This window comes from Rhinoderma darwinii, chromosome 2 (genome assembly GCF_050947455.1).
Source record: "Rhinoderma darwinii isolate aRhiDar2 chromosome 2, aRhiDar2.hap1, whole genome shotgun sequence".
Taxonomy (NCBI): Eukaryota; Metazoa; Chordata; class Amphibia; order Anura; family Rhinodermatidae; genus Rhinoderma; species Rhinoderma darwinii.
Genome location: NC_134688.1, coordinates 18,297,195 through 18,320,503, shown reverse-complemented (window position 1 = coordinate 18,320,503; position 23,309 = coordinate 18,297,195). Strand labels below are relative to the sequence as shown.

The 23,309-nt window shown below is 43.5% G+C and overlaps 1 protein-coding gene across 4 annotated transcripts in view; it reads left to right on the top strand.

The window, feature by feature from the left end:
• ME3 (malic enzyme 3) overlaps positions 1-23,309 on the top strand; it is a 335,644-nt gene that overhangs the window by 203,589 nt on the left and 108,746 nt on the right. For all 4 annotated transcript variants that reach the window (XM_075851433.1, XM_075851434.1, XM_075851435.1 and 1 more), the window contains exon 7: positions 16,910-17,013. In XM_075851433.1, coding sequence (XP_075707548.1) covers positions 16,910-17,013 — 104 coding nt within the window. The remainder of the gene's footprint in view (positions 1-16,909; positions 17,014-23,309) is intronic.

Sequence of the window (23,309 nt, the reverse complement as noted above, 5' to 3'; positions counted from 1 at the left end):
CGCCAAAGTGAGAGCCACTCTTATAGTGTGTTCTGGCAAATAGAGGGGACCCCCGTATGAAGTCCTATGTTGCAGTACCAATTTTCACCATGAATACCATTCACTTCTTTTCCATAAACTCACATTCAACAGCGCCACCACCCACTACATCTTGCTAAAACACATCAATGACATTTAATATGCATTCACACTGGAATAGATCGTTTTCATTTTTCACATGTACCCAGAGCAAGATGTTCCATAGATCATATCCTGTGGGGCATTCTGGGAATTGTAGTTTAACAGAAGCGGGAGAGACACAGGTTGGAGACCATTAGTCTACAAATTCGAAGTAAATTTTCAGGAATAAGAGGAGCTGATTCAGGTTAAGGAAGTTTAGCTGAATTACAAAACGATACTCCGCATGGCCCTTATAGTTCACTCTGAGCTGCTTTTATCCTTCATGTGCTCTTCATAAGCCCAATGTAATGGCAGGAAGGAGGTGAAGGGAAAGTGAGCCCTAATCTACCCACCGCCCTGTCCCTGCCTACTTGCAACGACCCGCCCTAGGCGACGAGGTACAACTGGGCGGCGGTCCCTACGCTGGCTAAGTGCACAGGAAGACAAACAGGGAACACGCAAGGGAAGGGGCAGTAGCCACGGAACGCCACGAGGAAACGGGGCGGCGAACGAACAGTCAGGACCAGGACGAAGTGAGTACACCCGAGCAGGCACAGAGACAGAAGCAAGCCAGGGCAAGCAAGCAGGTCAAGCAGAACTGCAGCAAGGCAGAAGCACGGCAGAAGCAGGCTGGAGCAAGCAGCAGAGGCCAGGAATCCAAAAGAATTACAAGCACTGAGGGAGAGCACAGGGCAGGTAATAAAGGGCAGGGGGCGGAGCTAACTCCGAGAGACCAGGCCGCGATAGGCTCTCCCACTCCTGAGCCTGCCACCCTGGTTGGTGGGAGATGGTGTCAGTCGAGCAGGTCTGGCCTCAGGTGTGGATTGATTAATCCCAGGAGTATAGCTAGATGAAGTACCTGGCAGATCCCTAACACCCAAGTTTTGTAAGGAAACATCTAACATTACCATATAAACACTGGGAAGCTCCAAGTCTTTATGGAAAAAGTTAGATTGCTTTGGATTGAGTACTCCCTACAGCAGCTCATCGCTCAGCCGGAGAAGTGGAGCGATGAGAGGGTCATCCTGGAGAACTGCTGCGTGATTATTGAAGATGTAGAAATGGAGATCGTAGACTAAATGAATGGGACTTATGTATTATAGTGTCAAAGTAAAGCAAACGTTTTGTTTACTGTAAACTGCTATATACAACTCAGGGTCACAGAAATTACATTATACTTGTTTTAAGGGAAAGGCAATTGCTTCTCCATAAGAAGCCATATTATAGTAGTTATATTACTGTACATAGGGGGCAGTATTATAGTAGTTCTATTCTTGTATATAGGGGGCAGTATTATAGTAGTTATATTCTTGTATATAGTGGGCAGTATTATAGTAGTTATATTCTTGTATATAGGAGCAGTATTATAGTAGTTATATTCTTGTATATAGGGGTCAGTATTGTAGTAGTTATATTCTTGTATATAGGAGCAGTATTATAGTAGTTATATTCTTGTATATAGGGGCAGTATTATAGTAGTTATATTCTTGTATATAGGAGCAGTATTAGTTATATTCCTGTACATAGGGGGCAGTATTATAGTAGTTATATTCTTGTATATAGTGGGCAGTATTATAGTAGTTATATTCTTGTATATAGGAGCAGTATTATGGTAGTTATATTCTTGTATATAGGGGCAGTATTATAGTAGTTATATTCTTGTATATAGGAGGCAGTATTATAGTAGTTATATTCTTGTACATAGGGGGCAGTATTATAGTAGTTATATTCTTGTATATAGGAGGCAGTATTATAGTAGTTATATTCTTGTATATAGGGGCAGTATTATAGTAGTTATATTCTTGTATATAGGGGTAGTATTATAGTAGTTATATTCTTGTATATAGGAGGCAGTATTATAGTTTTTATATTCTTGTATATAGGGGCAGTAATATAGTAGTTATATTCTTGTACATAGGAGGCAGTATTATAGTAGTTATATTCTTGTATATAGGAGGCAGTATTATAGTTTTTATATTCTTGTATATAGGAGCAGTATTATAGTAGTTATATACTTGTATATAGGAGCAGTATTATAGTAGTTATATTCTTGTATATAGGAGGCAGTATTATAGTAGTTATAATCTTGTATATAGGGGGCAGTATTATAGTAGTTATATTCTTGTATATAGGGGCAGTATTATAGTAGTTATATTCTTGTATATGGGGGCAGTATTATAGTAGTTATATTCTTGTATATAGGGGCAGTATTATAGTAGTTATATTCTTGTATATAGAGGGCAGTATTATAGTAGTTATATTCTTGTATATAGGGGCAGTATTATAGTAGTTATATTCTTGTATATAGGGGCAGTATTATAGTAGTTATATTCTTGTATATAGAGGGCAGTATTATAGTAGTTATATTCTTGTTTATAGGGGCAGTATTATAGTAGTTATATTCTTGTATATAGGGGCAGTATTATAGTAGTTATATTCTTGTATATAGGAGCAGTATTATAGTAGTTATATTCTTGTACATAGGGGCAGTATTATTGTAGTTATATTATTGTACATAGAATGCCATATTATAGTAGTTATATTCTTGTATATAGGAGGCAGTATTATAGTAGTTATATTCCTGTATATAGGAGGCAGCATTATAGTAGATATATTCCTGTATATAGGAGGCAGTATTATAGTAGTTATATTCTTGTACATAGGATGTAGTATTACAGTAGTTATATTCTTGTACATAGGGGGCAGTATTATTGTAGTTATATGCTTGTCCATAGGAGAGGATAGACGTGTGCTTGTGAGCTCCCTGTTAGGACTATGCAAGGCTTCTGACCCAGGTGGAGGGGAGGGGTCCTGGGCTGATGATCCTGGGAAAGCCCAGAGTCTGGAGTTTGACCTGCAGCATGGAGATGGTGGAGGTGAAGATCTGGAAATGGTGGCTGGTGAGTCAACTGAATCTCATGATGTTGGTGAATTGTGCACAAAAATGACAAAGAAAAATATCTTTAAAATGGAAATGCAAGTTCGCAAATTGAGAACTGAAATTAACCAAGAGACTGATCCAAAGGCAAAGCTGATGAAATGTGAGTGTCTTGATGTTTGTACACGTGAGCTGGTGATATTGAAGGAGAGATTGCAGAAAGACTCATGCACAGTGCCCAAAATAAAGAACCGGGCAATGGAGAATAAAAGGGAGACTAGAGCCCAAACTGTGAAGAGAAAAAATATCATTGCAAAAAAAGACACTGACTATAAGACTGTGTATAATATTGTGGAGCAGGGAAACCCTGGAAGATATGAGTGTGCAGTGGCTGGAGGATCACATCTCTCATCATGTGTGGGGTCTGTGCAATCAGTGAACAAAAATGCTGCTAAAGCTGCAGAGAAATGTGTGCCAGCTGACGAGGGGTTAACTGCAGTAGACTCTATGTGCAGTACTGATGAAGTAAATGCGAGTGGCACTCCTGGGAGTGAGCAAGAAAGTGCCTCATGTCCTGACATTATAAGTGAGACCTCGCTCACCGCGGTGATTGACAGTCTGATATCTGATGAACCAGCGGCACAGGCTGAGGCGGACATTGCAGACCCTGTGCTGGAGGTTCAGCCGTCCGCAGTGTCAGTGAATGGAGTGCAGGTTACACAGCGATCAGGAGCAGACACAGGAGGATCTGCAGTACAATCAGGTGAGGAGAGGTCCAGTCCTGACCCACCTGCTGACAGACCTCAGTACAGGAGACTGTTCTCCAGCGTCACAAGACCGACTAACCCCGCACCTCAGAGGAGGAACGCGGTCAGAATCAGGTACTCAGGACCAGAGGAAAACATCCCTTCCAGACTCTACATTGGGAAAGTTTTGTTGAAGGAGTTTATGAAGTTTAAAGCTTCTGAGGTGTTCGCTCTGATCCACGTTCCCTCCAGCAGGAATTATGACATCAGTTTCAAGCTGCAATATAGTCTAGACTTGTTCTGGAGTATTTATAACGATACAAAGGAGCACGCGATGTGGGAGCATCTACATGTCATCCAGCTGACTAAACCCCAGGTAGTCACCGCCACCGTCCTGTTCCAGTCTGAGGTGGTGGCTCTGGCAGATTTGCAGCACTGGTTGAGCAGATATTGTGAGGTGAAGAGACTGCCAACAAAGATCTATGATGAGGAGGAGATCTGGAATGGAGGATATTCTGTCAAGATCCAGCTGGTTCAGGAGAATGGAGTGACCAGACATCTGCCGCACTCCTTCTACCTGGGCTCGGAGAGAGGCATATGTTACTACCCTGGTCAACCGCGACGGTGCCATAGATGTGGGGGCAGACACCTGGCGTTCAACTGTTCCCGTATTAAGTGCTCACTATGTGGTCAGTTTGGGCATGTGAAGGACGAGTGTACAGGACCTGTCATCTGTAACCTGTGCTTAGGACCTGGACATACATTCCGGGAGTGTCCACATGCAGAACATAATAAAGAGGAGACCTTTAAAGAAGCCATGGAGGAAGAGCAGGAGGATGTCTCCATATGTGTAGATACAACCCCAGAACCTGGAAGCCCCAGCGATGATGTAAGCCGAAGTACCAGAGACCCTGCTCCAGGGACGAATGTCCCATCTGTGGATGCTGCAGAAGTGTCACCAGCCACTGAAAATAGAGGTCATGCTAAAAGTAAAATATCCAGTCACTCTGTCACCAAAACATCTAAAAATCTGCCCAACACCATTAAGGAACCAGCTGATCCAGCTGCAGCGACCAGTAAGGAACCAGCTGATCCAGCCGCAGCGACCAGTAAAAAACCAGCTGATCTAGTCGCAGCGACCAGTAAAGAACCAGCTGATCCAGCCGCAGCGACTAGTATGGATGAGGAGGGATTTCAGACGGTTAAAAGGAGAAGTAAAACAGATGATTCTTCGAGGAAAAAAATCACTGCTGCAAAGAAATCACCGGAGTCTCCAGTGCTGGCGATAACGGGGGGACGTTACTGTGCGCTGGGAGAAGATGACCAGGAAGAAGAAGCAGAGATGGAGCAAGTCTCCTCACGCAACCCAGACGACGAACCTCAGGATGAAGACTCTGACCCCCCAATGTCCACCAAAAGATGGGGTGTAACGGGACATAGCAGTGGAAGAAGGAAAAAAAGTAGGAAAGATCTGTAACCAGGATGATGCTGAAAATCACCTCCATCAATGTGAACAGTGTGAAGAATAGGAGCAGGCGGCAGGCGATATTCCAGCGTCTGTCTGACGACAAATCTGACATCATCTTTATACAAGAGACTTATCTGAAGAGCAATGCTCAGGTGTACGCAGCCAAGAGAGACTGGAGACACGGACCATCATTCTGGTCCTTTGGACTGGAACGAAATGATGGCGTAGTAATTCTATTTAATAATATGGATGTACAAGTGGAGAAAGTCCTGGAGCTCTGCTCCGGCCGCTGCCTGATGCTGGACTTTACCCTGGACACTGTACATTATAGAGTCATTAATATCTATGCCCAGCAAACCAGGAAAGAGAGGAGGGAATTATTCCAAAATATTAAGCCCTATTGTTTTACTTCTAAGGTCTTTATTTTGAGTGGTGACTTCAATAGTGTCTCCAGTAATGTGGATCGTTCCAGTAGTCACAAAAGATTGAGATATGATGAAAATTTTCTCAATAGTCTAGTCCAGCAGGCTCATTTAGTGGACCCCTATGGTCTACATTGTAGTCGTAAAGCCTACACTTATCATAAGGGAGGTCATGCAAGCAGAATAGACCGTGTGTACATTAAGAAAGAATTGAAGTGTTCTCAGTATAGGATAAGTCCTATAGAGTTCTCCGACCATTGTATGGTGAGTGTAACGCTGGATCTGGACGATGCTGTGGTCTATGGTAAGGGCTACTGGAAGGTAAATAGCTCTGCGCTCCAGGATCCACAGTTTAAAGAGTCCTTTATCACATTTTATAACGACCGGAGAACTACCCAGTGTATGTGCGATGATACAGCGGAGTGGTGGGAGGACATGAAAAGAGACATCAAGCAGTTTATTATAAGAGCTGCAAAGAGACGGAGTAATATGGAGTATATGAGGTATTCTGCCCTGAGACTGCTACTGAGCCGTCTATATAGTAAGATGAATAGTGGAGAGCAGGTAGACGGAGAGAGCGTCCGCCAGATAAAGCAGAAGATGAGACAGCTGCAGTATGATCGCCTCAAGTCCCTGAAGGCAGAAGGCCAGTTTGATAGTTGGGGGGTTCATACCCCAGATCCCTTTATTGCCTGTAAGAACCGGGTTAGTAAGAAACGTCTGGTGAGTCTATTAGATGAGAACGGGATGGAGCAATCAGAACAGAAAAAACTTCATAAAATCATTGGAAATTATTATGGAAAACTGTTTGAAGGGAGTCAGATTAGAGATGGCGACATAAAGGCCTATCTGAAGAGTGTGACCCTGCCAAAATTAGATCCAGCGCAGGCAGATGGCATGGCTGACCCTATATCTGAGGAGGAGGTAAAGAGGAGCATCGACTCCTTAAAAACCAAGAAGAGTCCTGGTCTGGACGGCCTGACCAGCGAGTTTTATAAGGAGTTCAGGGATTTATTGACCCCTGACCTGGTGCAGGTATATAATGATTGCCTCTCTGCTGGGAAACTTTTACAATCGCAGTATAAATCTGTTCTAGTTCTCCTAGCAAAGAAGGGAAATCAGAAAGATTTAAAAAATTGGCGTCCATTGTCCCTGCTGAACACGGATTATAAAATCCTGGCCAAGATCTTGTATTACAGGCTGAGTGAGGTGGCGGATGATCTCATCATCCCTAATCAGACGTGTGGTGTGAAAGGCCGGACTATAGAGGACTCCTTGCTGCTGATGAGAGAATCCATGACTTATATTAAGCATCATGAGGTGGGGACATATATAGTAGGCTTAGACCAGAGTAAGGCCTTTGATAGAGTCCATCATGACTACCTGTATCAGGTGTTGTTGGAGTACGGCCTTCCTGCGCAGTTTGTACAATGGCTGCAGGTTCTGTATAAGGAGGCAGTTAGCCGGCCTCTGATTAATGGTCACTTGGCAGACGCCTTCAGTATAAAGTCGGGTGTGCGGCAAGGCTGCCCTCTCAGCCCATTATTATATGTGTTTAGTCTGGATCCATTTTTAAGGAAATTGCAGGACAATAAAAAGTTTATGGGGTTGAAATGTCATTTGCAGAATAAAGTAGAGGAGATAAAGTTCTGCGCCTATGCGGATGACGTGACGGTCATGTTGTCTTCTGCTGGTGACTGTGCAGCTCTACAGCAAGAGATAGCCAGGTTTTCCCAGGTGTCTAATTCTGCTGTGAATATGGAGAAGAGCGAGGCCTTGTGGTTGGGAAGTGACAGCGATGTCTTCTCGGTGCCCTTCAGAACAGTTCAGGAGAAGATAAAGATTTTGGGGGTTGTGTTTGGAGCTGTGGATGAAGGGAAGGTGAACTGGGAGGAGAAGTTAGCGCTGTGTGAGCAGAAGGTGCTGAGCTGGAAGCACTGGCGGCTGACGTATCAGGAGAAGGTCCGCCTGTTGAAGAGCTTCCTCCTCCCGCTCTTCCTATATATCAGTGTGGTGTTTCCAGTACCGGATACTTTACTTCCCAGACTGACAAACGTTTTCTTCCGCTTCTTGTGGGGTAACAGGGTCAATGTAGTCAGGAGGAACATTGTCTATCTCCCTCATAAGGAAGGTGGTCTCTCCATGCCCTGCCCGGAGCTCTTCTTTAGTCTTATGTTTCTGATGAAGAATTTTTTATTTTGTAAGAATGCTGAGGTGAAGCCATGGGGCAGTTTGTTTAAAAGTCAGATCCAGCAGTTTGTGTCTGTGTGGTCAATAGGTGACCCCATAAAGAGGATCTCAGGGCGCATTAAGAATAACGTGTCTTGGTATGGAGTCAATATAATCAGGAAGATCATTAAATGGAAGATCTTATATGATGATGTCAAGTTACTCCATAGGAAGGAGTTGTACAAGAAGCTCCTTAGATGTCAGTTCACTGTCCATATACAATTGAGGGAAGCCCCGAGCCTTGATATAAGACAGGCTGCAAAAATCCTGGATGACTCTAGAGTTCCTCCGCACATGAGGGACGTGGCATGGTTAGGATTCCATGGCAAAATGTATGTTAGAGTCAACCTTAAGTGTAGATTCATGTTGGACAGATTCTGTCCTAGAGAAGAGTGTCCCCGGATACTAGAGACCATGGAACATCTACTGCTAGAGTGTCCTTTCAGTATACAATTATGGGAAGCTGTGTCCCTGTCCCTGCAGTTACCACATCTAGTGGGACAGCCATACTCTCAGCTACTGTATGGAGACTTCCAGCCTGAACTTAGTGTATATGATAGAAGTTCATTATATGTCATAAATGTGGTGACCCTGTATCATCTGTGGTGTGCGCGATGCAGCCTGGTCATCAATAAAGAAGAACTCTCCTGTAATACTGTCAGGCATAATATCTTGGAAAGTCTTAAGACTGTGTATAGGAAAGATATGGAAAATAATTTGAATTTATACTGGAGGAATATTAATATATCATGCTTTGTTTAATATTTGTGATGTTATTAAGAGACAAGTTTTGTTCTATATTTGTCATGACTGTCTTGTAAATACATTGTAATATTTTGTTGCAAGTTTTCAAATAAAAAAGATCATTATAGTAGTTATATTCTTGTATATAGGAGGCAGTATTATAGTAGTTATATTCTTGTATATAGGGGCAGTATTATAGTAGTTATATTCTTGTATATAGGGGTAGTATTATAGTAGTTATATTCTTGTATATAGGAGGCAGTATTATAGTTTTTATATTCTTGTATATAGGGGCAGTAATATAGTAGTTATATTCTTGTACATAGGAGGCAGTATTATAGTAGTTATATTCTTGTATATAGGAGGCAGTATTATAGTTTTTATATTCTTGTATATAGGAGCAGTATTATAGTAGTTATATACTTGTATATAGGAGCAGTATTATAGTAGTTATATTCTTGTATATAGGAGGCAGTATTATAGTAGTTATAATCTTGTATATAGGGGGCAGTATTATAGTAGTTATATTCTTGTATATAGGGGCAGTATTATAGTAGTTATATTCTTGTATATGGGGGCAGTATTATAGTAGTTATATTCTTGTATATAGGGGCAGTATTATAGTAGTTATATTCTTGTATATAGAGGGCAGTATTATAGTAGTTATATTCTTGTATATAGGGGCAGTATTATAGTAGTTATATTCTTGTATATAGGGGCAGTATTATAGTAGTTATATTCTTGTATATAGAGGGCAGTATTATAGTAGTTATATTCTTGTTTATAGGGGCAGTATTATAGTAGTTATATTCTTGTATATAGGGGCAGTATTATAGTAGTTATATTCTTGTATATAGGAGCAGTATTATAGTAGTTATATTCTTGTACATAGGGGCAGTATTATTGTAGTTATATTATTGTACATAGAATGCCATATTATAGTAGTTATATTCTTGTATATAGGAGGCAGTATTATAGTAGTTATATTCCTGTATATAGGAGGCAGCATTATAGTAGATATATTCCTGTATATAGGAGGCAGTATTATAGTAGTTATATTCTTGTACATAGGATGTAGTATTACAGTAGTTATATTCTTGTACATAGGGGGCAGTATTATTGTAGTTATATGCTTGTCCATAGGAGAGGATAGACGTGTGCTTGTGAGCTCCCTGTTAGGACTATGCAAGGCTTCTGACCCAGGTGGAGGGGAGGGGTCCTGGGCTGATGATCCTGGGAAAGCCCAGAGTCTGGAGTTTGGCCTGCAGCATGGAGATGGTGGAGGTGATGATCTGGAAATGGTGGCTGGTGAGTCAACTGAATCTCATGATGTTGGTGAATTGTGCACAAAAATTACAAAGAAAAATATCTTTAAAATGGAAATGCAAGTTCGCAAATTGAGAACTGAAATTAACCAAGAGACTGATCCAAAGGCAAAGCTGATGAAATGTGAGTGTCTGGATGTTTGCACACGTGAGCTGGTGATATTGAAGGAGAGATTGCAGAAAGAATCATGCACAGTACCCAAAATAAAGAACCGGGCAATTGAGAACAAAAGGGAGACCAGAGCCCAAACTGTGAAGAGAAAAAATATCATTGCAAAAAAAGACACTGACTATAATGCTGTGTATAATATTGTGGAGCAGGGAAACCCTGGAAGATATGAGTGTGCGGTGGCTGGAGGATCACAACTCCCATCATGTGTGAGGTCTGTGCAATCAGTCAACAAAAATGCTGCTAAAGCTGCAGAGAAATGTGTGCCAGCCGACGAGGGGTTAACTGCAGTAGACTCAATGTGCAGTATGGAGGAAGTGAATGCGAGTGGCACTCCTGGGAGTGAGCAAGAAAGTGCCTCATGTCCTGATATTATAAGTGAGACCTCGCTCAGCGCAGTGATTGACAGTCTGATATCTGATGAACCAGCGGCACAGGCTGAGCCGGACATTGCAGACCCTGTTCTGGAGGTTCAGCCGTCCGCAGTGTCAGTGAATGGAGTGCAGGTTACACAGCGATCAGGAGGATCTGCAGAACAATCAGCTGAGGAGAGGCCCAGTCCTGACACACCTGCTGACAGGCCTCAGTACAGGAGACTGTTCTCCAGCGTCACAAGACCGACTAACCCCACACCTCAAAGGAGGAACGCGGTCAGAATCAGTTACTCAGGACCAGAGGAAAACCTCCCCTCCAGACTCTACATTGGGAAAGTTTTGTTGAAGGAGTTTATGAAGTTTAAAGCTTCTGAGGTGTTCGCTCTGATCCACGTTCCCTCCAGCAGGAATTATGACATCAGTTTCAAGCTGCAATATAGTCTAGACTTATTCTGGAGTATTTATAACGATACAAAGGAGCACGCGATGTGGGAGCATCTACATGTCATCCAGCTGACTAAACCCCAGGTAGTCACCGCCACCGTCCTGTTCCAGTCTGAGGTGGTGGCTCTGGCAGATTTGCAGCACTGGTTGAGCAGATATTGTGAGGTGAAGAGACTGCCAACAAAGATCTATGATGAGGAGGAGATCTGGAATGGAGGATATTCTGTCAAGATCCAGCTGGTTCAGGAGAATGGAGTGACCAGACATCTGCCGCACTCCTTCTACCTGGGCTCGGAGAGAGGCATATGTTACTACCCTGGTCAACCGCGACTGTGCCATAGATGTGGGGGCAGACACCTGGCATTCAACTGTTCCCGTATTAAGTGCTAACTATGTGGTCAGTTTCGGCATGTGAAGGATGATTGTACAGGACCTGTCATCTGTAACCTGTGCTTAGGACCTGGACATACATTCCGGGAGTGTCCACATGCAGAACATAATAAAGAGGAGACCTTTAAAGGAGCCATGGAGGAAGAGCAGGAGGATGTCTCCATATGTGTAGCTACAACCCCAGAATCTGGAAGCCCCAGCGATGATGTGAGCCGAAGTACTAGAGACCCTGCTCTAGAGACTAATGTACCACCTGTGGATGCTGCACAAGTGTCACCAGCCACTGAAAATAGAGGTCATGCTAAAAGCAAAATATCCAGTCACTCTGTCACCAAAACATCTAAATATCTGCCCAACACCAGTAAGGAACCAGCTGATCCAGCCGCAGCGACCAGTGAAAAACCAGCTGGGCCAGCCGCAGCGACCAGTAAGGAACGAGCTGATCCAGCCGCAGCGACTAGTATGGATGAGGAGGGATTTCAGATGGTTAAAAGGGAAAGTAAATTAGTCGATTGTCCTAGGAAAAAATCACTGTAGCAAAGAAATCACCGGAGTCTCCAGTGCTGGCGATAACTGGGGGACGTTACTGTGCGCTGGGGGAAGATGACCAGGAAGAAGAAGCAGAGATGGAGCAAGTCTCCTCACACATCCCAGACAACGAACCTCAGGATGAAGCTGCTGACCCCCCAATGTCCACCAAAAGATGGGGTGTAACGGGACATAGCAGTGGAAGAAGAAAAAAAAAAAAAGTAGGAAAGACATGTAACCAGGATGAGGCTGAAAATCACCTCTATTAATGTGAACCGCGTGAAGAATAGGAGCAGGCGGCAGGCGATATTCCAGTGTCTGTCTGATGACAAAACCAATGTCATCGATATACAAGAGACTTATCTACAGAGTAATGTCCCTGCAGTCACCACATCTAGTGGGACAGTGAAACTCTCAGCTGCTGTATGGAGACTTCTAGCCCGAACTCAGTTTATATCATAGAGGTTTACTATATGTCATAAATGTGGTGACCGTGTACCATCTGTGGTGTGCGCGATGCTGCCCGGTCACCAATAAAGAAGAACTCTCCTGTAATACTGTCTAGAATAATAGTTGAAGAAATATTCATATATTATGGTTTGTTTAATGATTGTGATGTTATTAAGAGACATACGTTTAGTTTCTTTATCTGTTATGAGTGTATTGCAAAGGTATTGTAATATTTTGTTGCAAGTTTTTAAATAAAAAAGATAATTATAGTAGTTATATTCTTGTATATAGGAGCAGTATTATAGTAGTTATATTCTTGTATATAGGGGGCAGTATTACAGTAGTTATATTCTCGTATATAGTAGCAGTATTATAGTAGTTATATTCTTGTATATAGGGGCAGTATTATAGTAGTTATATTCTCGTATATAGGAGCAGTATTATAGTAGTTATATTCTTGTATATAGGGGCAGTATTATAGTAGTTATATTCTCGTATATAGGAGCAGTATTATAGTAGTTATATTCTTGTATATAGAGGCAGTATTATAGTAGTTATATTTTTGTATATAAGAGCAGTATTATAGTAGTTATATTCTTGTGCATAGGGGGCAGTATTATAGTAGTTATATTCTTGTCTATAGGAGCTGTATTATAGTAGTTATATTCTTGTATATAGGGGCAGTATTAGAGTAGTTATATTCTTGTATATAAGAGCAGTATTATAGTAGTTATATTCTTGTACATAGGGGGCAGTATTATTGTAGTTATATTATTGTACATAGGATGCAGTATTATAGTAGTTATATTCTTGTATATAGGGGGCAGTATTATAGTAGTTATATTCTTGTATATAGGAGCAGTATTATAGTAGTTATATTCTTGTACATAGGGGGCAGTATTATTGTAGTTATATTCTTGTACATAGGATGCAGTATTATAGTAGTTATATTCTTGTATATAGGGAGCAGTATTATAGTAGTTATATTCCTGTATATAGGAGGCAGTATTATAGTAGTTATATTCTTGTATATAGGATGCAGTATTATAGTAGTTATATTCTTGTACATAGGAGTAGTATTATAGTAGTTATATTCTTGTATATAGGAGCAGTATTATAGTAGTCATATTCTTGTACATAGGGGGCAGCATTATAGTAGTTATATTCTTGTATATAGGGGGCAGTATTATAGTAGTTATATTCTTGTACATAGGAGCAGTATTATAGTACAGTGAAGGAAATAAGTATTTGATCCCTTGCTGATTTTGTAAGTTTGCCCACTGTCAAAGACATGAACAGTCTAGAATTTTTAGGATAGGTTAATTTTACCAGTGAGAGATAGATTATATTTAAAAAAAAACTGATAATCACATTGTCAAAATTATATATATTTATTTGCATTGTGCACAGAGAAATAAGTACTTGATTCCTTTGGCAAACAAGACTTAATACTTGGTGGCAAAACCCTTGTTGGCAAGCACAGCAGTCAGACGTTTTTTGTAGTTGATGATGAGGTTTGCACACATGTTAGATGGAATTTTGGCCCACTCCTCTTTGCAGATCATCTGTAAATCATTAAGATTTCAAGGCTGTCGCTTGGCAACTCGGATCTTCAGCTCCCTCCATAAGTTTTCGATGGGATTAAGGTCTGGAGACTGGCTAGGCCACTCCATGACCTTAATGTGCTTCTTTTTGAGCCACTCCTTTGTTGCCTTGGCTGTATGTTTCGGGTCATTGTCGTGCTGGAAGACCCAGCCACAAGCCATTTTTAATGTCCTGGTGGGGGGAAGGAGGTTGTCACTCAGGATTTGACGGTACATGGCTCCATCCATTCTCCCATTGATGCGGTGAAGTAGTCCTGTGCCCTTAGCAGAGAAACACCCCCAAAACATAATGTTTCCACCTCCATGCTTGACAGTGGGGACGGTGTTCTTTGGGTCATAGGCAGCATTTCTCTTCCTCCAAACACGGCGAGTTGAGTTAATGCCAAAGAGCTCAATTTTAGTCTCATCTGACCACAGAACCTTCTCCCAATCATTCTCAGAATCATCCAGATGTTCATTTGCAAACTTCAGACGGGCCTGTACATGTGTCTTCTTGAGCAGGGGGACCTTGCGGGCACTGCATGATTTTAATCCATTACGGCGTAATGTGTTACCAATGGTTTTCTTGGTGACTGTGGTCCCAGCTGCCTTGAGATCATTAACAAGTTCCCCCCGTGTAGTTTTCGGCTGAGCTCTCACCTTCCTCAGGATCAAGGATACCCCACGAGGTGAGATTTTGCATGGATCCCCAGATCGATGTCGATTGACAGTCATTTTGTATGTCTTCCATTTTCTTACTATTGCACCAACAGTTGTCTCCTTCTCACCCAGCGTCTTACTTATGGTTTTGTAGCCCATTCCAGCCTTGTGCAGGTCTATGATCTTGTCCCTGACATCCTTAGAAAGCTCTTTGGTCTTGCCCATGTTGTAGAGGTTAGAGTCAGACTGATTAATTGAGTCTGTGGACAGGAGTCTTTTATACAGGTGACCATCTAAGACAGCTGTCTTTAATGCAGGCACCAAGTTGATTTGGAGCGTGTAACTGGTCTGGAGGAGGCTAAACTCTTACTGGTTGGTAGGGGATCAAATACTTATTTCTCTGTGCACAATGCAAATAAATATATAGAATTTTGACAATGTGATTTTCTGTTTTTTTTTTAATATAATCTATCTTTCACTGGTAAAATTAACCTAGCCTAAAAATTCTAGACTGTTCATGTCTTTGACAGTGGGCAAACTTACAAAATCAGCAAGGGATCAAATACTTATTATCTTCACTGTAGTTATATTCTTGTACATAGGATGCAGTATTATAGTACTTATATTCTTGTACATAGGGGGCAGTATTCTAGTAGTTATATTCTTGTATATAGGGGCAGTATTATAGTAGTTATATTCTTGTATATAGGAGCAGTATTATAGTAGTTATATTCTTGTACATAGGAGCAGTATTATAGTAGATATATTCTTGTACATAGGATGCAGTATTATAGTGGTTATATTTTTATCTATATAGGTTAGTAGTATAGTAGCTGTATTCTTATCCATATGGGGCACTATTATTTTACTCGTGTATGTGCAGCAATTACCCGATAATTGTCTAGTACTTTATAATCATTCTAACCTTGCAATAATAGAAATTAAATTATGCTCTGATTTCCTCCTGAGCAGAGTTGCAGTGTAAAACTTTCGGAATGTGCGGAGCAGCAGTCTTTGCTTCTGATGAGACAGGAGGTACATTTTGGACTGCCTTAGACTTTAATTGACAATGCAGCTATTCTAGAGTTGCTGATCAAATAAATAGCAGTTAAACATTATCTAGAAGTGGTGAGTTATATAGAACTTTGAGTCCACAACTAGATTTTTTCTTGAATGCCGTGTTCATACATGGATGCTGCAGTCCCCGGTATGACCGTGTAGGCAGAGGGTGTAGCTAATGTCCTGGTGCAAGAATTCAGCTTGGGCCCCCATACCCCTCCTCAACACCACCAGATCCCTGCGCACGCCTATGCCCAGCTGCCTTGCCCTACAGATCCCATGAATGCCTCCATAGCTGTCCCCACAGTGTAATGCCACCACAGTATAATTCCCCCCATAGCTGACCCACACACATTATAATGCCCCCATAGCTTCCCTCCACACAGTATAATGCCCCCCATAGCTGACCACCATAGAATAATGATCCTCTTACCTCTCCCCACACAGTATAATGTCCCCCCATAGCTGACCAACACAGTATACTGCCCCAGAGCTGCCCCCAGAGTATAATGCCCCCATAGTTGCCCCCACAGTATAATGCCCCCACAAGTATATTGACACCCATAGCTGCCACATACACTATAATGCCCCCTACAGTATAATGCCCCCCAAAGCTGCCCCATACAGTATAATGCCCCCATACAGTATAGTTACCCCATATCTGCCTTATACAGTATAATGCCACCATACAGTTTAATGCCCCCCCTAACTGCCCCATACAGTATAATGCCCCATACAGTATAATGCCCCTATAGCTACCCCATACCGTTTAATGTCCCTCATACAGTATAATGCCCCATACAGTATAATGCCCCTATAGCTGCCCCATACAGTTTAATGCCCCCAACACAGTATAATGCGCTCCAAAGCTGCCCCCCCATAAAGTATAATGTCCTCCATAGCTGCCACATACAGTAGAATGCCCCCCATTAGCTGCCCCATACAGTATAATGCCCCCATACAGTATAATTCCCCCCTTAGCTGTCCCATACAGTATAATGCCAGTTACCATATGAGCCCCCCTCCCATACCCAGTATAATGCCTCCATATGTATGTACCTAATAGAAAAATAATAACTTAATTACTTGCCTATACCCGTTCCCTCTGCACTGTGCTGTGAGTGACTCGGTGCAGACAGGCGTGATGACGTCACTACATTGCGCCTGCCTGAGCCTGGTCGCAGTTGCGACCCCTATAGCTACGCCACTAAGTGCAGGAGTATATTCTCCTTAAAGCATCCTGGCAAGGGAAATTTAAGTCCTTTTTATAATTTTTTCCAGACCCTCCTGAATGACCCCTTATACATTGGACTGAAACATAAACGGGTTCGTGGGAAACAATACGACGAATTGATTGATGAGTTCATGCAGGCCGTGACCAACAAGTAAGTGGGCTTTAGACAGAAAGTATATGGAAGAAGTCCTCCAGCTCACCTGACACTTGATGTATGTGTCGCGGTCATCGCACGGGCTCTCGTGTCGGCACACGATGGGTGTAGGCAGGCAAAGGCAAAGGGCTGAGTCCAGCGCTGAAGAGGATAAAAAGGAAACTAGTTCCAAGTTTACTGAATTTTCAATTAAAAAGGTCCAATAGGTTGGAGTCCTGGTGTGCAGACAGGAGTAAGTAACGATCCAGTCCTGGCTCCAGGACTGGATCGTTACTTACTCCTGTCTGCACACCAGGACTCCAACCTATTGGACCTTTTTAATTGAAAATTCAGTAAACTTGGAACTAGTTTCCTTTTTATCCTCTTCAGCGCTGGACTCAGCCCTTTGCCTTTGCCTAAGTGGGCTTTACATGTGATTTTTTTTCAGAGTTTTACATACTTTTCTATGGCCATCCGATAATACAGAATAATTGATCATTTTTTCTAATGATGTCGGATTAAAGGAATTTTACTGTGTTAACAATGTTTTGTCATCTTATTACTGTTTTATAAATTAAATCTGCATAATCCTCATACAGTATTATACGAACATGTCTATTCTACAGAATTGCGCCAAGTGGCGCCGTATTTTCTCGTTCGTCTCATTGAGGGATACAGACCTGGTAAATTCTGTTGCCACTAGGTGGAGTGATACTAAGAATAAAAAGGTCTTGGCTCCTTCTACAGTATATACCCCTCCTTCTGGCACTGAGCTAGTCGGTCTTAGCTTAGTCTCCGTAGGAGGCAGACATCCCTGGTGGTACAGCAGGCTGTCTTTGCTTTTTTATTTTAGTTTCTTATATGCTGTTTTTCTCATTCTGCAGATGGACTTCCGGAAACTTGAATATTTCTCCCCCCAAAACCCCCTTTAATTCTCTATGGTGCCATGCGTGGAGCGCACCTTTTTGGACACTATCAGTCGTCACGCCACCTGCAGCACTGCTTTAGGCGAGCTTTGGGTGCTTTCCACAGAGGATACCCTTCTGGGGTCCTTGCCCCTTACAACAGCATCTGTCGCCATTTTCAGGCTCTCAGTGGGCCAAACTCCGCATGGCAGGGGGCGTGTGGTTCTTCTCCCGCTCTCTGATTCTCACAGACAAGTTGGAATGCAGCCTTACAGGACCTCTCTGGCACTGCTGCTGCTGTTGTTGGCGCTGTTAGCAGGTTTCCTACATTCTCAAAAAGAGGAAGGATCACTCTATAGCACACTCTTCATTCTGATAGGCGCTACTTAGCTAACTAAAATCCAGTACAGCAGGGGAGCATTTTCCTAAAGCCCTCTACGTAACCCTAGGCGGCCATTACCCCCTTCAAAGGGACTATCCGTTTTGCTTTGCAGTATAAAGTGGCCTCATAGTCACTAGCTTTTCCAGAAGTACCTGTGGAAGCGGTGACTCCTATATTGCCATGTCGGACGCCAAAGGGGAATTATCCAGACCGCTACCCTATATGGTTCGTTTTTCATGTTCCACGTGTGGCCAAAATTTCTCATATGGTCAATCTACTCCTCTGCGCGATGCATGCTGGCCTCCAGGCTATAAATCTGCGGATGCCCACCCTGTGGCCTAGTCACTTCAGCCACCCCCAGCTATGCCTGTGATTAGTGATGACTCATTCTCTTTCTCCATAACATATTTCCTCAAAATAGGTTAAGTCTCCGGCTCTGAATCCTTCGGTCTCCCGTCTGGCCAAGACCACTACTCTTCCTATGGCATACTCTGCCTCATTTCACGATCCCTTGGATTGCTGTATTGACTCCTTTTCTTTAGGTCTGCCTTTTGAGGGCGCTGGCTCAGTCAATTGGCCAATCTTCATTTCCGCCTGGGTCAGCTAAAACTCTGCCAAATGGGCCTGCCAATTCTGTTATGATTTCCTTTCAGGGGTGCCCACGGAAGATCTGGTGATCTCAAGCACCAGCTGTCAGACGCTTCTAAGGCCCCATTCACACGAGCGTGAATCACGTCCGTGTGCAGTGGGTTGAAACAATGCACAGCACACGAACCCATTGATTTCAATGGGGCCATTCACACATGCTTGATTTTTCCTACAGCAAGAGTCTGCTGCGTGAAACTCACTGCATGTCCTATGTTGGTGCGTTATCACGCACCTACGCGCCCATTGAAGTCAATGTGTGCGTGAAAACCACGCACTGCACACGCATGCACATGCGTGTTCGGTGTGTGATTTGCGCATCATTTCAGTTGAAAATAATAATAATAAAAAAGATGTGCTTTGCGAGTGCGTGAATAATGCATGCCACTCGCAAAGCAGCACACTGATGCATAACGCCACACACGGACCAGATTCACGCGCGTTTTTCATGTGTGTGAATCGGATACGCTCGTGTGAATGAGGCCTAAAGATCTCTGCGAAGCCTCGCTGGATGAGGCTCGCCTTGTGGTGCACGCCTCCTCTTACATGGTCGCCGTGCGTTGCACAGCCTGGCTCAAATGCTGGTATGCCGATCAGCTTCTAAACGCTCCTTGATGGCACTTCCCTTCGTTGGCTCTTGTCTTTCCGGGGCCTGCTTGGATGAAATAATTTCGGATGCAAGAGGTACGAAAAGCACTTACCTGTATCAAACTAGGGCTCATTCTTCTAACCTCAGAAAACTGGGACCATGTTTTCGTCCCCTTTGTAGATTCCTTGGTCCAGGAGCATCCAGGCAGCAGTCTCCATGCCTCGTTCCTCTTGGTGCTCCCAACGTAAGACCAGTTTCGCTTGAAGGTGCACCCCCATTCGGCAATCAAGTGGGGGAGAACTTCTACTCTTCATGGACATCTGGCTCTCCCACATCTCAGATGCTTAGGTGAGGTAAGTAGTCTCCCAGAGAACAATATTGGGTTTCACCCAAAAGGTTCTTCCATTGTACACGCCCTACGTCTCCTTCCAAGTCAGCTGTCTTTTTTCAAGCAAAGGACTCTCCTTTTGAGTTAAGGCGTCATTGCCCCTGTTCCTCCAGGCCAGGATTTTTTTCAAGTTTTACTCAAACCTTTTTGTTTCTGCAAAAGGGACGGTTCAGTTCGTCCCATTCTGGACCTAAAACATCTGACTGTCTAGATCCATCATTTCCACATGGAGTCCCTTTCGATCGCTAATCGCCTCCATGGAACATAGCAAATTTCTCTCTACAGTGGACGTCAAGGACGTGTACCTGCCATCCGCAGCGCTTTTTTCGATTTGCAACCCTCCCCCACCGCTACAAGTTTGTGGACCTTCCATTTGGACTGTTGACAGCCCCTATGTGTTTTCACAAAGGTTTTTTTCATGATCGGGGTGATTCTTTGTTCCAGAGAGATTTCAGTCATCCTCTGCCTGGACGATAACCTCATCAAGTCCAGGGAGGACAACTTGACTAGCCTACAAATTACTCTGCATACCCTGACCTGTTTTGTATGTACTGTCAACCAATCCAAATCCTGCCTGATTTCATGTCAGAAACTCACTTTTCTGGGATTGGTGTTCGAAACCAACTCCGTTCGGGTGTCCATTCCTCCAGAGAAACTATCCACCCTGCAGCAGGCAGCCCGTGCTCTGTGTCAAGGCACTCACATCTCTCTCCGCTTTTGTATGAAGATTCTGGGCTTCCATCAAAGCTATTCCTTTTGCCCAGTTTAACATGTGTAAACTTCAGAGGGTGATTCTCTCCAGGTGGGACTGTTCTCTGGATTCCCTAGACCGCTGAATCCCTCTTCCCTAGACTGTCCGCCAGTCTCTTTTTTTTCTGGTGGCTCTCCTTCCCAGCGATCCCTCAGGGCTGCTCCGCTGGGAGGTCTTCGCCACGAACACCAGCCTTTGGAGTTGTGGTGGGGTACCGGAATCTCACGACCAAGGGCCTCTGGTTCCCCCAGGAAGCCATTCTCCCCTTCAACATTCTGGGTTTGTGATTTGAGTGTGATTTCTCTCTGTCTTAGTCAGTGGATGAGTCTTCTGGCCGGCAGTCTGGTCCCAGTCCAGAGTAAGGATGTCACGGCAGTCGCCTACATCAATCACCAAGGCGGGACAGTTTGGCTGTGATGGCGGAAGCATACAAGATTTTGGACTGAGCAGAGTTTACCTCTCTGCTCTCTCGGCAGTCCACAATCCCAGCGTCAACAACTGGGTCACGGATTATCTGATTCGCGAACGGTCGACCCAGGGAAGTGGGCTCTTCATCCCGAGGTTTTAAAACAAATCCTCTCATCTGGCATGCTGGAAGGTTACATGCTTTAGTCTAACATCAACTGCCAGTTCCCCCTCTTTGTGTCCAGGTCTCGGGATCCCGAGGTGTTAACGGTCGATGGTCGGGAGGCTACAGATCCTACGTTTAACAGCGTGACTGTTGAAGCCGCAGTACTGAAAGCTTGAGGCGTATTTCAGCGGGTGATTCAAACCATGTGCCCAGCCACCTTCTTCGGCCCGCATTTATCAGCGCGCTTGGAAGACATACCTACAGTGGTAGGAGGCCGGTATCTTCCTCTCTTGGTTTCCCCTTCCCCAGGCTCCTGGCTCTCCTTCAGGAGGGGTTGGAACGTGGACTTGCCCTCAGCTCTCTTAGGGTATGTTCACACGGCTTATTTTCGGATGTTTTTCAGGCCGTAAACGCCCCGAAAAATGGCTGAAAATACGGACGCTGAATGCGTCCAAACATCTGCCCATTGATTTCAATGGGAAAAACGGCGTTTCGTTCCAACGAGGCGTTTTTTTAAGCAGCTGTTAGAAAAAACGCTGCGCAAAAAAAAAACGCCCCATAAAAAGAAGTGCCTGTCACTACTTGAACCGTTTTTGGAGCCATTTTTCATTGTCTCAATTAGAAAACAGCTACCAAAATGTCCGTAAAAAACGCTTGATGCTTTAAAAACATGGGGGTTTGACACGCAGTGCCCTCTTATCGGTCCCCGACTCCATCTTGGGTTCTGACACCGACTCCTTCTTGGGATCTAACCCTTGTTCTCTCGGCAATTCAGTCAGCTTTTTTTAACTTCTTCATGAGATTTCATTGCGCATTCTCACCTGGAAGGTGGTATTTCTTGCAGCGGTTACCTCCGTCCAGAGGGTCACCGAGAGGACAGCCCTATTTTGTCATCCTACATATATGATTCTCAAATTTAAGGCGGTGTTCCGCACAGTGCCCTGTTTTTGCCCAAGGTGGTCTCCTACTACCACCTTAACGAGGATATCATTTCACCGTCTCCGGTGCACCCTAAGGAACTTTCTTATCACAATTTAGATGTCTGCACCTTCGAGTTTACCTCTTGGTTACTTCCTACTGTCGTCACTCTGTCTCTTTGTTGGTGATCCCGTAGGGTCTGAGGAAAGCGGCCTCTAAGGCTACAATCGCTTGATGGCGGCGATTTCACTGTTCACAAGGTCTACTGGATAAAATGGAAGAAACCCTCAGTCCGTATTATGGACCATTCTACTAGGGCAGTTGGTGCTTTCTGGGCTGTGTGCCATCAAGCCTTGACTCTTTCGCTCTGCAAGTTCGTTTTCGCACATGTTCACCAATCTAGAGTATGGCTTGTCAAACTGTGAAATAAATTCCTGGGCCCCAATGCAAAATTTGTAACAGGGCCCCTCATCTATTATGTGCCATTTCTTGAACTGGTGTGTTATGTGAAAGAGGGGCCTGGGTGGGACTTATACTTCTGCGTGCCCTGTAGCTATGCCCCTGGTGAGGGGGGCCTCACTAGTGAAGTGCCTCACAGTTCTTGATGAGGGGTGACATGACTCCTAAGCACCCCAAATCCGGCAGATTAGTCTAGGTCATGACTGAAGCAAAAGGGGCTATGTCGTATTGAGTGGAGGCACTGTGACTTCCACCAAACCTGGCAATGTAATCGGGGTCCATCAACACCCCATCTAAATCTACCTTTATTGGCATAGATGTTGTGAGCATGATAGGCCATGATGGCACTATGGTTTGGCGGGTGAGGCTCAGAACAAAAAGAGAATCCCTGCTCTTGAAAATAGCATATCTACATTGCCTTAAGTTGTTTGGCAAATCCCAAGGCTTTATAATACAGTTTTTCATGGTATGATCTCAATTTCAACAGGTTTTTAGCATCGGCTCTTTTTCACATGGACATTTGTTACACTAAATTCTGCTCTGTTTTCCTGCGTGGGTGCTGGTTTGTAAAAAGGTAACAAGCGTGAACAGGAACTCAACTGAGTGGAGAATCATTAGGGAGAATCTTTTTTTATTTTTTTTCAATTTGGGATTTCCCAGCCCTGGATGAAATCTGACTTGTTATTTTTTCCTGTTTCCAATTATG